The sequence below is a fragment of the Lutjanus erythropterus genome, chromosome 11 (assembly GCF_056507025.1).
Source record: "Lutjanus erythropterus isolate fLutEry1 chromosome 11, fLutEry1.hap2, whole genome shotgun sequence".
Lineage (NCBI taxonomy): Eukaryota > Metazoa > Chordata > Actinopteri > Lutjaniformes > Lutjanidae > Lutjanus > Lutjanus erythropterus.
This window is the reverse complement of record NC_139327.1, coordinates 20,598,051-20,615,808: the sequence shown is the minus strand read 5'-3', so window position 1 is coordinate 20,615,808 and position 17,758 is coordinate 20,598,051. Positions and strand designations below refer to the sequence as shown.

The 17,758-nt window shown below is 37.7% G+C and overlaps 1 protein-coding gene across 1 annotated transcript in view; it reads left to right on the top strand.

The window, feature by feature from the left end:
* The first annotated feature begins 1,221 nt into the window (after positions 1–1,221).
* The window catches only part of hephl1b (hephaestin-like 1b), a 29,472-nt gene continuing 12,935 nt past the window's right edge, over positions 1,222–17,758 (top strand). The window contains exons 1-10 of the mRNA XM_084731243.1: positions 1,222–1,578; positions 5,998–6,242; positions 8,989–9,201; positions 9,838–10,029; positions 10,877–11,131; positions 12,348–12,516; positions 15,002–15,141; positions 15,278–15,409; positions 16,686–16,891; positions 17,225–17,369. Of these exons, the coding sequence (XP_084587369.1) occupies positions 1,406–1,578; positions 5,998–6,242; positions 8,989–9,201; positions 9,838–10,029; positions 10,877–11,131; positions 12,348–12,516; positions 15,002–15,141; positions 15,278–15,409; positions 16,686–16,891; positions 17,225–17,369 (1,870 nt within the window). The 5' untranslated portion in view covers positions 1,222–1,405. The remainder of the gene's footprint in view (positions 1,579–5,997; positions 6,243–8,988; positions 9,202–9,837; positions 10,030–10,876; positions 11,132–12,347; positions 12,517–15,001; positions 15,142–15,277; positions 15,410–16,685; positions 16,892–17,224; positions 17,370–17,758) is intronic.

Sequence of the window (17,758 nt, the reverse complement as noted above, 5' to 3'; positions counted from 1 at the left end):
AAAATGTATTCAATGGCAATATTAAGGTAATGTAACTTGATTACTTTCTGTTACTTTTTACACTTTTTCACTTTATGGTGACAGTATTTAAATAAAGCAATGCTTTATTTTCATTGTTAGGCTTATTAATTGTTTGTCCCACTGTAAAAAGCTTGTTTAGATTAATAGTGGTAATTATGCACATTTAAATATACTTTGTTAAGTAACATTGTGCTATTCACACCTCACACTCAGACTTCAAGTAAACTGACATAAATTTATTCTAGTTCTTGTATTTTTGGTCACCACCTACAAGCCCAAAATAATTTTCAGCGGTAATAGTGGTATTGGCAGGTTAACTAGGTAACTGTACTTCTGTGTAGATAATGTTAGTGGTTGGTCTGAGGTTAACCTTAGCAGTTGGTCTCTGTAGCCAACTTAAGTGGTTGGTCTGTTAGCAGTTAGTCTTACCTGTAAAATGATTCTTTAAATTAGATGTTGAGTTCTTCAGTGACACTATTTCCACAGCTGAAGGCAGAACCTGTGGTGATTTTGATGCTATTACATTTTTTGTATCCTAATTACATAATCCTGTTATATGTAATCCATTACTCCCAAAGCCTGACTATCAACAATTATTATTCAAGGCCTGTTATCAAGTAGAGATGATAAAAGGATCAGACAGAGGGATTTTTCACATCCTTGAAATCCAAATGGCTGTTATTAATGGCATACCTGATCTATAAACCATGAGTAAATTATTAACAACTAATAAAGCTACCAAGTACAACTTTTTTTTTTTAATCAGAAAATGGTGACTAAATGTCGAAAACATGATTTATCAGTAATTCATTTCATTGTCAGAATGTAAATAGCTTATTGTAGGTCTGAAAACGTGGGACAGTTCACCCTCAAATTAAAAACACTTATTTTCCCCTGGCCTGTAGTGCTATTTGGGTCTCTAACTGTCTATTTAATACTTGTATACGGTCGTTTGTTTTCCAAAGTGTTTCCCAAACTGTACACCCACAGACAGCAGCTGACTACGTGCTTATTCATCACCTCTGGAAAATTGACATCCAATTGAGACGACCCCTGGCGCCTGAGTCTTCATTTTAACATAAGTAGATCAATTGACTTTAATTTCCCAGTAGGCAATTTCAATAAGATCTTACAATAATTAGCGCGAGAGCACAGAGCGGTGGTTATTATCCCTGTACGTCTGATACCACAGGAGGCGGTCACACCATCGTTGGTCTCCGGCTGAATAGTCTGACTGTTTTCACTTCGCAGTTTCATAAGTGCTGCGCACACTGTCGATACGCTGCTTGTATGGAAGAGCTCACGGAGCTTTTCCCACTTGTTGCTCCTGAACAAAACCCCGCCGGACACTCTGCCCCGCGTCTAACGGAGTGACCGTCTGAACATGGCACGGACTTTGTGGCTGTTTGCGAGCTGTTTGTTGTTTCTCCTCGGGTCCGGTGCGGTGGGGCAGCGCAGCAGGGAGAGAGTTTACTATGTGGGGATCATTGAGGACTCGTGGGATTACGCGCCCAGCGGAAAAAACCTGATAAACGGGGAAAACATCGAGGACGATGAGTGAGTTGTCACACAGTCAAGTTATTTTGGAGATTATGTAGGTACGGAGAGGGAGAGCTGTCAAATTAGCGCCATACTTACTTCGCGTCACATCACATCCACTCACATGGAGTGTTGAGATTAATGTAAAGTGATTTAGTTCTGTCCTCAATCCAATTAGTTTAAAAAAAAAAAGACGGGGTTAATTCCAATCAAAGTTTAGTAAAACTGGGATTAAGATAAGCACATCTAGATTTAAAATTAAGCCAAACAGAACCAAATCCAAGTTTAGTGATGCAAACCTAGGGTTAAATCAATATGGAGGTGCTACATAAAAAAAATGAGTGCTGTCGGGACCCAGGAAGTATAAAAGAGCGAGTAAAACCGTTAACTTTCAACTGCTCTGTATTCTTTAAGAAATTGTTTTCAAGATAGCTAAAAAGTAAAAAATTACGAAATGATACATTGTTAATAGATAGTAAAAAAAAAGATAATTAAATATTATAGAGTGTGCTAGCAAACTAAAAGTTAACTAAATGTTATATTGTTAACTAGCTGGCTAGTTAAGTTAACTAATCATGCTTAAGGTGATTCACTTCTCCACTTCACGTTGGGGTCCTGCATCGTCCTCCTGTCGGGCTTTTACTCACAATAATGACCTGCTCACTGTACATTATTCCACTTATAACATGGTTACTTAACAAAAAAAAAAGAAAAATATTTGGCACAGCTTTATGTGACACAAAATATTGATTTTAAAATGATTTTATGGCTTTCTTTTGCAATAGTGACCTGCTCACTTTACATTATCCTGCTTATTACGTGGTTATGTACCGTAACAATCAGTAATTTAACAAACTAATAATTTTAAAATGATTTTAGTGAGTTTACAATTACTTTATTGTTCCTGCAGTCTATGGTCAGAACTTTGTCCACAGTAACTTGTTGGTTCACCCCAGCCAAAAAAGTTCACAAGTTGGTCACAAGTTGTAAGTTAAGTCATCTTGTCAGTGTGATAGTGTCTAGACCTCTGAAGGCATTGTTGTGTACTTTACTGGCAGTCTGGCAGATCTACACAGGAAAGATGACAGTACTTGAGTGACTAACTGTGACTTCTTTCACGCAGGCTTCCTCTGTACAATGTTAGTGTACCAAAATGAAAGAGGAAACACAGACAGCTGCCCCTCGTGTAAATGAGATAGGAGTTTTCATCATAACACTGATTCTGTGATATTACATAGATGTGAATAAATGGCCGACTTACCTCATAATGTTTTTGGTGTGCATTCAGCCATTTAAAAGAATAGGTGTTAACAGAAATATGCAACAGGGTGCAATGGGAATATACAAGTCCAAGTCTGGAATTTCCTGAATGTATCCCACTTGTGACTGTTTAATGTATTTTTGCAGTGAAGTTTTAGATGGATAGTTGACTCTACAAATAATACCGTTAACTGGACGCTATGACCTGTATCACATATAGCGAGTTCTTATTTGTGGTTTGTGTTCAGATAGCTGATTAAGGGTGATTGATCAATTACTGGCGTACCTGAAAACTTTGATCTGACTATGCTTGTGTTCATAGTGATGTTTCAGCTGCTGCTACTGAACGTACTGTCTTTTATTGAGATAATTTACCTTTCCTCCATAGACAAAATATGGAATCTTTAGAAATCACAAAAAAATCCATATTTCAAAAATTCTGAAGTAGTCGTTGTTTGGGTGCTTGAGAAAGAAGTGTTTGCAGTTGAAAATATTAGATTATTGACCGTTATTTACTTTTAGTTTAATGAAAAATCAGACAATCCATTTCTTTAATTAACCAGCTATTAAAAGTACCAAACAGAATCAGTCAGAAAAATTATCCTGTAAAGATCAGGGTTTGCAAAGTTTACACATCCCTAATAGTAATAAAGACAATGATGATAAACTGATGGACTTATTATTAAAGAAAGCATAAGTTGAAATAAAAGTCCATCATTACATGAAGGCACATGAAGGATATAAATATGATATAATGTCTTTTCCAAAAGTGGTGGGCTATGATTGTGCCACTGTTTAGCTCTTCCTGTAAGAGAGCTGACTAACTTTGAAGCATAACACAACTGTTGCATCTTTGCATAATGCTGGACTTTCCTGAGCTGACCCAACACTCACTGACCATTATTAGATACACACAAGTGACAGCCATGTTTACACAACACTGGCTACACTCAGACCAAGCTCTTTTAGCATACATTGAACAATACTTCTTACTCTCTCCAGATATCATGTAATCTATTTATGCTTTCCATTTTATTGATTATTGAATACATAGGTAGATCATTTCTACTCATGATATTTTCTTCATTTGGTGGTTCTTGATTGTTTTAATATGCCTGTAAGTCTCTGTAAGGTGTGATAGATAGTGGGTTTTATTTATTTATTGGTGTTTACCCCCTTACATTAGCTTGATGCGGGCTCACATCAAACATGCTGTAGTGACTGGGCTATGCTGCATGTGCAAGTTGGAAAATCCTTTTTTTCTCATTGTGCACCTGCAACCAGGAATTAAACGCAGAACAGTCTAAAGTTTAACTGTGTCACATCTCACCTCCAGATGATCTTGCTTTAATTGATCATTCACTTTTCACTGTTTTTGCTTTTTTATCGCCACTTTTCTAATTTATTTTTAATTGGCTACATATTAAATGAGGTCTCTACCTCAATGTATTTCTGAGTTTAAATAGAAGAACTGAGATGCAGTTGCATGACATTTCAATAACTAATTTATATAAGTTTGTAGATTGCAACACGGAGTTGATCAAGTCTCATTTATACTGAAATAAGCACACCTACATAATCACTGAAAAAATGCTTGTGTAGTGTAGTTTCATACATGCAGCCCTGTTTTTAACAGGGTTGAATGAGGTCACTCATTGGCACTGAATTGCTTTGCCCAGGTGCTCATTGATATCCCCTTTATCAGACTGTCAGCACAGTTATTATCAGTATGTCCCAGTGGTGAATCTAGTACACTCTAGTACACTCCTCCCTTTTACCTCTGAGCTGGATATACAGTAGCAAAACTGTGTTTGCCCCAGCTCCAGTAACAGGTTATTAGCCCACAGAAACGTGTAATCACAATAATAACAAGTCTAATTGTTAGAGAACTGCAACTACATACAATTTGTTATGTGGCATCACACCTACAGTTCAAGTTAAATAATCTCAAAGATAAATCAGAGCCTTTGTGTTTTAATGGTGTCACACTTTTTGCATTTTCTGCACTTTGCTACATTTTACACTGGTAATATCTCTGCTGTTTGATTGTATTAATTACATACAGTTAGTTGCAGACTTGGTTGCAATCATACAGTCTGTATCTTGACAATAATTAGGCAGCTGCACTGTTATCATGGTGGTGTCATATCGTGGATGCTGTTTCTCACACTTGTATTTATGCACTGTAAAAATCAACTATTTGTTTTAACTTTAAAAAGTTAGTGTCCAGACTGCCCTTAAATTTTATGTTGACTGAATTTTAAAAGACAAGTTGAGGTAATTTTGTAATGATTCAAAACAAATAACCTTTTCTAGTCAAATAAATTTGATGTTAATTCAGTTGTACTTGAGACAGAACGCTCAATAAGCTTAAGATATGATGTTGAACCAACCACTCTTCAATTGTACTGACAAACCTTACCAAGAAACTAGATTTCCTTTAAAAAAAAAAAATTAGCTTGAAAAGTCAGTTATTCATTTCACTAAAAGAACTTCCAGGTGCTGCTGTTGGAGCTGCTGAAAACAAACGACCATGGCTTGTCTTAAACTGTATTAGAGGGTTCTCAGGAGAGTTTTAAGTCTCACACAATGCATGCTGGGAAGTCTGCTCATATATATTGATTATTTTTCTTCAGAGACTTAATTTAATGAGTTGATTGAACTCTTGACTGACATTCAGTCAACTCGTCATTTCATTGTCAAAAGACTTCAAGTTGTAAGAACTCGTGTTTATAAGTTCTGAAGTGTTCTGAAAATAAATACAAGATTTCTTTTAGGTTTAATTAACCTGATAAATAAAACTTGCATATTTATTTTTAAGTTAATGAGAAAAGATAAGTTGATTCCACTAAATTCCTGTATGATTTTTCACAGTGTGAACTAGCTCACAAGTATCTTTATTCTGTTGCTGTGATTTTTTCATCCTGCTTACTTGTCATATTTGTGCTTTAACATTCCTTACACATAATTATGCTTGTTTTTGCAAAAAATATGCCAGGAGGAAAAACTGCATGTCATTGTGCAATCCTGTCTTGTGTAATGCGACAGTAACTTAACCTTGACCTTAAGAAATGCCTAACAAAACAGGAAGAAGCTGTTTCTTTCTCCTCTCCCTCCTCCTCCATTACTCTGTCTGTATCCATCATCTTTTATGTCTCCTTTCCACTTCTGTCTCAGGCATGCATCTGTATTCCTGGAAAGAGGACTCCACCGTATTGGCAGGGTTTATAAGAAGGCCATGTTCCGACAGTACACAGATGATACGTACAGCCGCCAGGCCCCTCGGCCTGCCTGGTTGGGCTTCCTGGGGCCCATCCTGCGAGCAGAGGTTGATGATGTTATTGTGGTCCACCTGAAGAACTTTGCAAGCAGGAACTACTCCATGCATCCCCATGGAGTCTTCTATGAGAAGGATGCAGAGGGTATAGTTTTATACAATACATATTGTATATGCACATAAAAACACACAAGACATGCACAAAAATTAATTAGATATGCCTGAGAGAGAAGGGACACCTGTTCGAATGATACTTGATTCGTAGTGAATAGTAAACCCAACTAAACTCAGTTCATCCATGTCTTTGAAATGAGGCTGAGAGTTTACTCGTCTGTTTTCAGATCAACTGTATCAGTCAATGAGGGGAAACCAGGTGGATAAACTTTTACATAGGCATTTTACCCACCTATGTATTTGCCGCCACACTCCTGCCTGTAATAATAATAATAATACACTCAACAAAAACATAAACGCAACACTTTTGTGTGCTCAAATTTTTCATGAGCTGGAGTAAAAGATCTTTCACTTCTGCCTACAAAAGGTTTATTTCCCTCCAAGTTGACTTTCGATTTTAAGGTCACAATTCGATAATTATTTTGATTTAAACAATTTCACTAGATCATTGATTTTATGCCCAGGCAATTATCATTTACATTTTCAGCTTCTTCTTTAAGAAGTGGTGGTATCATGTGTGACCTGACAGCCACTAAACTACACTATGTCACTGTTGTGTGTTTTTTCTTCGGACAGGCACGGGATGCTACACCTGTGGAATAATCACACTGGTTAATCAGCATCTCTACATGACACATCTGATAATTAGTAATTCCTCAGACGGAAAAGTGCCAAATGGATTACAAATATTCTGAATGGAAATGATGTTGCCTGATATATTAAATGGATTTTCTTCCAAAGTGAAAAGCAGTTTGCACCATAATATGTTACAGAAACAGCATATTAGGTTTCAGGAGCAATGGAGATATCAGATGTCTTGTTTGTTCACAAAAGAGTTGATTCATACAACACGTTACACTGTTCTGGTCATACAAATTCTGTGAAGTGAGTAGTTTATTCAGGCCATGACTTATTTTTCTTGGATAAAAGAATATTGTTGTTTTATAATATAATACAGGATCCATTATTGAGAAATTGCCTCACTGGACAGTCTTCAAAGTTCTGGCATTGCTTCAGAGCAGTGGGACACTGACTCCACAGGCTCAGTGTCCAACATTGTCTGCGTATTCAGACACATTATTCAGCCATTGGATATCTGATTGTTTTTACGCTAAAAGGTGTTGCTTTGTGCAATGTGTTGTTCTTCAAGTATGTCATTTGGCATGTTTTTCTCCTCTGCTTCAGTGCCAGACAGCCTCTGATAACAGCAGGCAGGAAAGAAAAGGCGCAGGCAAATGTGATATGGACTAATGTTCAGTTCAGTAGAGTTCAATTAGGCCAGGGTGACAGTGCCAAAAGTGACACAGCACAATTTCAGACCCTCCTGTCAGACATGTGTCTCCCAGTTCTTTGTTATGCAACAAATACGGGAACTGAAACTGAAACTAAACTCTAGTTTTCCCTCTTTAAACAGATTTGTGGTTGATGTCATGCTTTATTAAAGGATTTGGGTGAATATGTCTGTGAGTCATAGAGATCATTTCTGTAAAGGTGACCAACTAGTTTTTGAGGGAAATAGCTTTTTGAAGGAAATAGATGTGGGGATAAAGGAGGAGGAAGGAGTGGAAGACAAAGGAGAATGGGGACAAAACATCAACACATAAAACTGATCAAATCAGCTAATTCTGTGTTCTGTCATGTCACGTGACAAGCACAAACTGGTACAGAGGTCAGGATACAGATGATATCTGTCTCTAAGACTGAGGTCATTTATGTGTTTATAGATCACACACGTGGAGCCTGAAAGCTTAACAGAGATAAGACCCACAGAGGAAATGGATATGACCTTGATTTGGCAAAACTCCAGTGAATAATGTGATTATTACAACCTTTTGCAGTTGATGACTCTTCTTTTTTCATGCACAATATTTCTGCATCATTCTACAGCACATTTAAGGGGATACTTCAGAATATTTAAAATAGGGTTATATTAGGTACTTATGACCAACTAGTTTAAAACTAGTCAGTGTATTACCTTAAGTAGTTGGTGCTCAGCAGGCCTCCAGTTTGGAGAAGCGATGGATTGGACAGGGTTCAATATCAGTTTAAGTGTATGCTATATGTAGAATATTTTCACCACCCAGACAGCTTTTCTTCCAACTGAAAATCACACTTATAAAGGCTAAGTATTATTCTCTCAAACCCAACCAGACTCCATTGGCAAAATCAGTAATTATACCTTATAGAACATGGGAGTTGCTGATCAACAGCTGCATTGAGCAAGTTTGTTTGTTCCAAACCTTTCAAAACACAGAAGTCACAGGATAACACAAATAAACTAACCGAGTGAGGCAGTGATAGACCAGAAACTCTTGTGTTCCACAAGATAAAATGACTGTTTTCGCTTAAGGAGTCTGTTTACTTTGGAGTGAGGAAATGGCTTGTTTGTCATCAGTTTCCTGTTGGAAAAAGCTGTCTAAGGCTTTTAAAGTGGCTAAAATACATTTTGCAGCTGACGCTGTCCACAGTAGTACATTACTTAGCTTCTGCACTGGTACTCCAAACTGGAAGCGTGGCAACCGCCACCTAGTGTAGGTAATACACTGACTACGGAGAAGAACCTCATACAACCCCACTTTCCCTTTCAGGCTAAATTATGCTTGTTCAGACCCTATCAGTGTTTTCTACTGAGACAAAGTGAAAGCACACAGGCTCAACTGCTCTAAGCTTCAGAGGAAACAGGGTTATCCCAACAACATCTTTTATTTGTCTACCAGGGGCACTCTATCCAGATGGGACATCAAACAGGTTGAAAAAGGACGACTCTGTTCCTCCGGGAGGCAGCTACACCTACCGCTGGGAGGTCAAAAAGGAATTCGCCCCCACAGATGATGATGCCAGCTGCCTGACCTGGGTCTACCACTCCCACGTGGACGCCCCCAGGGAGATTGCCTCAGGACTTATCGGGGCTCTGCTCACCTGCAAGAAAGGTATGAAGAAATGTGACTATATGTTATTTAAACTTGCTGATTTTACATCAGAAGAAGTGTTGCTCATAATGTGTCTGTGTATTGCCTGTTGGGTTGCCTATTTGTACATCAAATCAAGTCAAATAAGATTTATTAGCAGGTCCCTTAATAGTAGTGATAGTCACCAAAGGCTTTCCACACCCAGGTTAAGAATGTAGATTACACTAGCACTCCCTCGCCTTAAGCCCTTAATGACTACAATGAAAAACTGCCAATGAAAGCTTCATAAGAAAAACAAACATAGTGGGATTCACTCCACTATGCAGCCCATGATAGGATGCTAAGATGGTGGATACATTTTCCTTGATCTGTACTTTCCTACATGAATCAGGGATTTTGCAGCTCCTTAAAAATTCTAACATCCATTAAAATATTTTAAGTTTCACTTTTAAAAGTGGGGGAAAAAAGTGGGAATAAGTTGTAACAACAACAAAATGAATCCGACATGGAGTCTGACTATCTCTTATATCCTAAGTATTTCTTTTTTGTCAGTTAGGACATGATATAGTTCTTCAATTTCATTCATAATGGTTATAAAAGGTCTTTCAACCCCATCCTGCATGTTTCTCTATGTCTCATCTTTCTCATTGAGCGCAGGAATATTGAAGGAGACCATCCAGGGTCTGACAGAGTCCGCCAGAAATGATGTAGACCAGGATGTCTTCCTGATGTTCAACGTGGTGGACGAAAACCTGAGCTGGTACTTTGAGGACAACATCCAGAGCTTATCTGATCCAGGTGGAGTCGACCAAGAAGACCCAGAATTTGAGTTGTCGAACCTGATGTATGGTGAGAAATTAGTATCTTTCTCAGATTATTTGATACTAAAAGAAACAAAAAAACACATTCAAGGGATAGTTAGGATTATTTAAAGTGGGTTTGTATGAGGCGCTTTTTAATAGTCAGTTGATTACCTATAATAGATGGTATTGTAATGTAGAGAAGCAGCAGGAGTCCTGGTGTCAGAAGTTAAGCAATGTACTGCTGTGGACAGGATCAGCAGCAAAATGTATTTTAGCCACCAAAAAATCAATATCAGTTCAAGCGTATGCTACATTTAAAACATTTGCACCACTTTACCTTGCCGTCAGGCAGCCTTTTTTGATGGGAAACCACCATTATTACCGCCAATATTACTCTCTCCAAAGCAATCAGGCACAATTGAAAAAAATCAGTAATTTTACCTTGTAGAACAGAGGGGCTGTCTGCATACTGCTAACCTGATTAGTTAGTTAGTTTGTTGTTGTTGTTATTGTGTGACCTTGTTGTTTTACAGGGTTAGTTCGGATTCAGAGGCCTTATGTTTTTTGATGCTCCTCTCTGCTTCTTCAAACTGGGGGCATGCAGACTGCCATCCAGTGTAGCTAATACACTAACCATCAATAAGTACTTCAAACAACACCACTTCAAATAATCTGAACTATCACTTTAAGTTTGTTGACATGAACACTATTTATTGTAAAATGCTTCCTACTGCCCTTAAATTCTTCAGTTCCTTATGTTTTATAAGTTACTAGTCTCTTCAGATGACTAATTCCTTAAACAGAGTGTCTAAAAGAAGGTTTAGAGGCTACATTTTTGTCTTTGTTCTCTCCTCTAACCTCTGTGTCTGTGTGTGTGTTTCTCTGTGTGACAGCTATTAATGGGTACACGTTTGGTAACCTGCCCGGAATCAAGTTATGCCAGCACCGTGCAGTAGCCTGGCATTTGTTTGGCATGGGTAACGAGGTGGACATTCACACTGCCTTTTTCCATGGGAATCCACTGCTGGACCGTGGCCACCGCACCGACGTCCTCAGCCTGTTCCCTGCCACGTTCGCTACAGCTCAGATGGTCCCAAGAGCGGAAGGAAAGTGGCCGCTGACCTGCCAGGTTAATGAGCACTTGCAGGGTAGGGCACCTGACCTTTGAACTCTGTTTGACCTTTGATCTCTCTGCTCTGGGACTTTACTGTTTGTGCAGAGTTGCTGACAAGGGGGAATTCATTTTTGTGAGTTACACCTCTGCTATTTTGTCTATGCAAGATGCTATCAGAGGTTGTGCTTCTGCTCTTTACATGCCAGGACTTGTAATTTAAAGCTGTACAAAGTCCAGGGAACATAGACCTGAAGGAGTCATACTTGCTCAACATACTATAAATACTGCTTACACTTATCGCTCATATCTCTGTGGCTTGAAAGAAAGATATACAAATATATTAGGCTCTGGAAGTGAATTGTCATGCAAAGGGAAAATAAGAGGAAGTTGAAAGTGAATTCTCCAATATTTATTATTTGATAGACTATTGTTAAAGTAATATGTAACAACAGCACATCCAGAAGTGAATACTGCAGTTCAAATAGCAAGTCGGAGCCTTAGACTATATATTAAATGGGTTGACGTCCTATTTAATGTATGGTCTGTGATTGAAGCGAGTTGTTCCCCCTTGGCTCCTCCTCCCAAGGAAGCTCAGGCAAGCTGCAGGAATGCTGCAGGAGCCCAAGACGAGCGCAATATTGTAAACTGTTAATAACAAGCAACAACAAGTCCTCCGCTGTGAGTTGATCAGCTTTTTATGACTGTCAGTTTTTCTGTCAATGTAAAACTAAGTCCGTTATCCTGAAAACAGAAACTGAAATTACACACGCTGGAGCTGGAGTTCAGTGACTGCCTGCCTTTTTTGCCTGCCAGACTCTATTAACATATTGCCCAGTTTAACTGTTATAAACATCTACTTGTTCTGAAAGATGATATATTATGACTTACAGTTGATTACAATTTCAGGCTTGGCTAATTCGGTTAACATTTTGAATTCATTTGAACTTTCATTAATGTGAAACAGGCAAATGATAATAAAAGTTATGAATAGAAATAAGAGGACACCAGAGCTGTAGTTTTGTTGTCAGAAAATGTGTTTCTAGCAAGTTTCTTTAACCTCTGATGACACATTGTGGTCACTTTATGCTTTGTTACAGTAACAGATTTCTCCTATAAATATGACTCTTTAAACTTGTCAGATAGATTTTCATCCATTAAGTTTTTCTGAAAGGCTCTGAAGGTCCAGTTTCACCACTTTACTTTGTACTGTGTAATGTAAATGTAATGCTTGTATCTTTGCTCTGTCTCAGACGGGATGCAGGCGTTATATGAAGTGCGCTCATGCGGCGATGAGGCCAGCCCCACAGTGACAGGCGGGGTTGTGAGGAATTACTACCTGGCAGCAGAAAAAGTCCTGTGGAATTACGCTCCCTCTGGAAAGGATCTGATTAACAACGTATCCCTTACCAAGTTTGACAGGTGGGTATAGACACCTTATCAAATGAGTGACACACAGCTGGATCCAGCCTAATCAATGGTAAAATAGAAAGTCTCTGCAAATAAAAGTTCAATCACTAAAGACTGTATCTGTCTACTTAAGTTTGTATTAAACATACAGTGAGCTTGGCCCACATGGTTTAATGCCAGCTTGTTTCCGACTATGTAGATCATCAAGGGTGATGTTGATTTATCTTATTTCATAGCCGAATCTAGTCTGTCAGTCTGCCAAAAAAGACATGTTTAAAATATGCCTGCTTATGTCCCATCTGTTCTTCTCCAAATGTAGCCAAAGAAGACATATTTTTTGCTATGTTTGCTAGGTTCTTCATCTGTCCCTATGTCTGTCCCATTCTTGTGAACCTGATATCTCAATAATGCCTGGAGAGAATTTCTTGACACCTGGAACAAACGTCCACTTTGACTGAAGAATAAAGTGATTAGAATTTGACGGTACAAAGTCACTGTGACCAACCCCTGTAACACCTTTTGTATCATACTGTACTTATTTGTATCAAATAAGTAAATAAAAAAGGGTTCTGTTTGCAAAAAAAAGAAGAAAAGAAACCAATTGAAATGTGCAACATGTTTCAAAAGTAATTGACAAAATTAGTTTTTGTTTCTAAAAGAAAATTACTGTGATCAATGGCTAATGTGTCAAATATGATACAAACAAAATATCATATATGTAAATTGTATGGAATTATTTTTGTATTTGAATTTTCTGGCAATTATTTGATGTGTTCAGCTTTACAGGGTTAAGTCGTATGTAAATCATGACAACATTTCACCCTAATAGTTAATAGGATAAAATGCTGAGGTGATGACATTTTATATCCAAAACATCAAAGGTCAACTGCACTGTGACATCATAATGTTCAGCTCTCTGTCAGTCCTCTGTAACAATAGTCTCTAAGTGAAGACAGTATTTATCTCACTAGAAAGTATTCACTGGAGTCATACATATGTAGTGAGAACTTCCATTTACCGAAAAACACATTTAATAACTTTTAACTAAGCAAATTCCTTCAAAGTCCTCACTACACTCATCATGACATGAATGACATCAGACATGGATGTAAACTGTATCTTGACTGGTTGTCAGAGGCACACAAACAGGCAGTAATTCTAGTTCTCCACATAATTGTTGCCAAATGTTCCATTTTACAGAGGCTTATGTTTACAATATGAATGTATCCTCTCTTGGTATCAGACAGAATTGTCAGCTCGTTGAATCAGTCAACTTGGTGGTGTGGATTCACCACTCAGGACCCAGACAAAGGCCGTCCTGTTGTCATGTTAAACACCTGAAATTTGAATCTTTTTAACAAATGAATTTATTTGTGTAATGGTTAAATGACACAACTGGAACTAATCTCTACAGCTGTAATTGAAGTATTTGATATACATCAGATATTTCAGATCTTAGATAATATCTGGGTGTTTTATTGCCAGGCAGCTGCATCATGAATCCAAAAGTGAGTCAGATGGACATTTTTTGCATTTAGAAACTTTTGTTTATTTATAGATTTATCTTACTTAATAGGCAATCACACTTTCATTTAGGGCTAAACAATCTCTTTAAAACTTGAACAAAGTAGCCTGTCTGTGTGTCTGGCCTCCGGAGCGGGCTGGTTGCGTATGAGCTTTTCATTCCTGTGGTGAGGCAGTTTTGTGGTGTCTAGAGTAAACAGTGAAGAGAGTGAAGCGGTGACTCAGTTGTTATTGTATCTTTGTTATTGTTCCCTGACCTGACACAGTGACACCTCTCTGACTGCCCAGCTATTTGCTCTCTTCATTTTTTTCTGTAGTAAGAAATTTCACACTGCAGCTTCATCCAGGCCAGTGGATGTAGCAGAAACTTACAAACCTGAGGATCCTATCTTAACTGTTAACTGTAACCATGGTAATTATGGTTAGGACCTGATTTGGAAAATCGCCATTATAGATGATGAGTTCCTAGTCAATGTTCCTATCCTAACTTAAAACAGGAAAAGTGTGTGACACAAGAATCTTAACTTCCCAAAATCTTAAATAAACTCTACTAACTATAGGATAACTGTTAAGCTGCCCTAGCTTTCACTTTTCCACCTGTTGTAGTAGCTAATGTACTAACTGGTCAACAGTCACTAATGGTAATATTAGCTAACAGTAGTGGTCACTAATAGCCACTAATGGTAGCTAAAGAGTAGCTAATTTTAGTATTCACTAACAACAGCTAATGATTAGGGCTGCAAAAATTATTTTCATTATCGATTAATTTTTCTTGATTAAGTGATTTGTGTTTTGCTCTACAAAACCTCAGAAAATGGTGAAAAATGTCGATCAGTGTTTCCCAAAGCCCAAGACGGCTTTGGTAACTTTCAATATATGTTTCAGAATGTTTTAAAAAGAAACAATCATAAAGTTGTTTATCTCTGCAAGATGAGTGTCAGTGTCCCTCACTTCCCACCCCTCCCTCTCACAGTGCATCAGACGTGTTTTTTGGCACAGACGGTGGAAAGATAGGAGGCAGCTACCTGAAAGTGATATATAGAGAGTACACAGACAATACCTTCACCACTACAAAACCACCAACCCCCGATTCTCAACACTTAGGACTCCTCGGTAAGGTCTGGTTCCTGATTTCCTGCCAGAAATTCTCATATTTCCTCTTTTGTGTCATATTTACTGGAACTGTGGCTCCTCGTTGTCTTTCACCCAAGTTCTCTCAACACCTCTTGTCTGGTTACAATCTGCCCAGGTCCAGTTCTGAGGGCAGAGGAAGGAGATACTCTCCGAGTGACGTTCATGAACAGAGCTGATAGAAGCTACAGCATCCAGCCTCATGGTCTGCACTACAGCAAACATTTCCAGGGAAGCAGCTATGAGGACGGTGAGAAAGCAGCCAAGACAAACTTGCATGATGCCTATGATATACTTCAATTATTCGATTTCACTAATGCACTAATGAATTAACAAAAACCAAGGCCACTGAAAGACATTTTCTATTCTGTATGAATTCATGCTGAAAGTTTTAGTTTAAAGGGATGAAAATATATGTGCACATTCACAAAAGTACAAGTCAAAAGAAATGCATGCATGAACTGAATTGTGCAGCAGCATACTGCTGTCAAGCCAGGAAAAAAAAAACAGATCAGTATCACATTATTATTGTATCACATTGCTAATAATGTTGTTATAACAAGAAACTTTCCTTCTTATAGCAATGTACTATTTATCTTGTTAAAACATGAAACGTTTCAGGTATGTAAGGGATAAATTACTGTGAGCAAGTTGTTGCAAAATGACCTCAATAAGGTCATCTTGAATCATCCTGAAGGAGTTTATTTCACAATAACAACCCATTCATTGCTCATTATCCCACCTATTTCGTATTTTACAAAATCATAATTTTGACAGAGAATATGAAACTATTTTATTGATTTAAAAATAATTGTATTGCTTCTCCAGAATCTATGGTTAGAATTATATCCATAGCATCAGTCTATTTAAATGGCCGTTGCTATGAAGAACAGACTTTTCTTATGGACACTGTTGTGATCATAGACACTGGAGGAGCGATAAAATCATTTTTAAATCTGTAAATTAATTTTTTACGTCATATTTTGTATCAAATTTTTAATTATTTTGGTAAGTAACCATGTAATAAGCAGAATAAGCGGGACAGTGAGTACATCATTATTGCTAAATAAATTAGATTATCATTAAAATTATTTTGCAGTAATTGCTGCATTGGAGTTTGGAGCTCATGAACACATAATTATGACGTGGAAGCTGTGACTAGAACACCGTGAATTTAACTAGCTTAGCTATTATTAACTTAACTCTTCACTTACTGCTATTGTTAATAGGTAATTAAAATAAATGTGCATATATGTAGCACTTACAGAGTCAAGCAACTTGATTTAAACTTTTTTTTTTAATAGCACCAACACGCAGAGGTTCAAGTGCAAGTTGTATAATTTCTTGATTTGTCATGTAACCACGTTCATCACCTTAAATGAACTGAAGCAGTAGGGAAATGCGCACACATTGTCTTCAACCAAACCAAGTAAACCAATGAGAGAATAACACAATCCATCTGATTGTTGTCTGTGCAGATGATTGAGGTGATAGCAAATCTGATTGTTTTAGTTCCTCGTGTGCAGGTGTTGACAAGCCAGGTTCCCACGTTGGTCCAGGGGAGAGCTTCACCTACGTTTGGCAGGTGGTAGAAGGCCCATCCTCATCTGATTCTCCCTGCATCCCCTACCTCTACTACTCTGCCACTGATGCTGCAATAGACACCAACTCTGGATTAGTGGGACCTCTGCTCGTGTGCAAGAAAGGAGCGCTGGGGAAGAGTGGAACCCAGGTGCAGCTTTTATTATCCATTCACAAATCCAGAAATGCAGGGATTTCACACATTTAAGAAGTTTTAATCAGTAAATGTTTGTTTTTTACCTTAGTAAACTGCTTCATTAAATGATTGTTATTGATAACTTTTTGTTTGTTTTTGCTTGTTGGGAACAGCATAGCATTTACCAGTTTACATCTTTGGTAGTTAGTCAAATATCATTACATTTTTATGTTCAAAGGTGCATGTTTTAGGATAATGTACATTTACTTTTGTTTGTTTGTGTGCTTTTATGTACATTCTACATCCCCTGCGTGTCCTTACTGTTACTGTCTGCACATTGTTCAACAGAAAGGTGTCGATAAGGAGTTCTTCCTTCTGTTTTCTGTCATGGATGAAAACATGAGCTGGTATTTGGATGAGAATATCAAGAAGTTTGTCAGAAACAACACAAATCAATTTGACGAGGAATTCGAGGAGAGCAATAAGATGCATGGTAATCAGTGTGTGGTTCTACTTCGTTGTTTGTTTCATTTAAAGGTGCAATTTGTAAGAATTCTAGTTTAAAACATAAAAAGAATAACTAAGGTTATCCATAGAATGTGTTTGGTGTTGTGTCGCAGAGGTGTCTACTGAAATTAGCACGCTAACCAGCTAGCCCCAGCCAGTCATGTTTAACTATACCACAGAACAAGCTCACAAAATGTCACAAAGAGAAATATTCCTCACCTATTTTCCTTATTAAACAGAAAAATACAACTGTACACCTAAAATCAAGTTTCTCTTTCTAACCGAACAAAGACGAGCTTAATTGCTTTGTAAACACATTTCACTGAAACATTACAGAAACTTTTAATTGTCTTTGTTGGTCTTTCCACTGTTCCA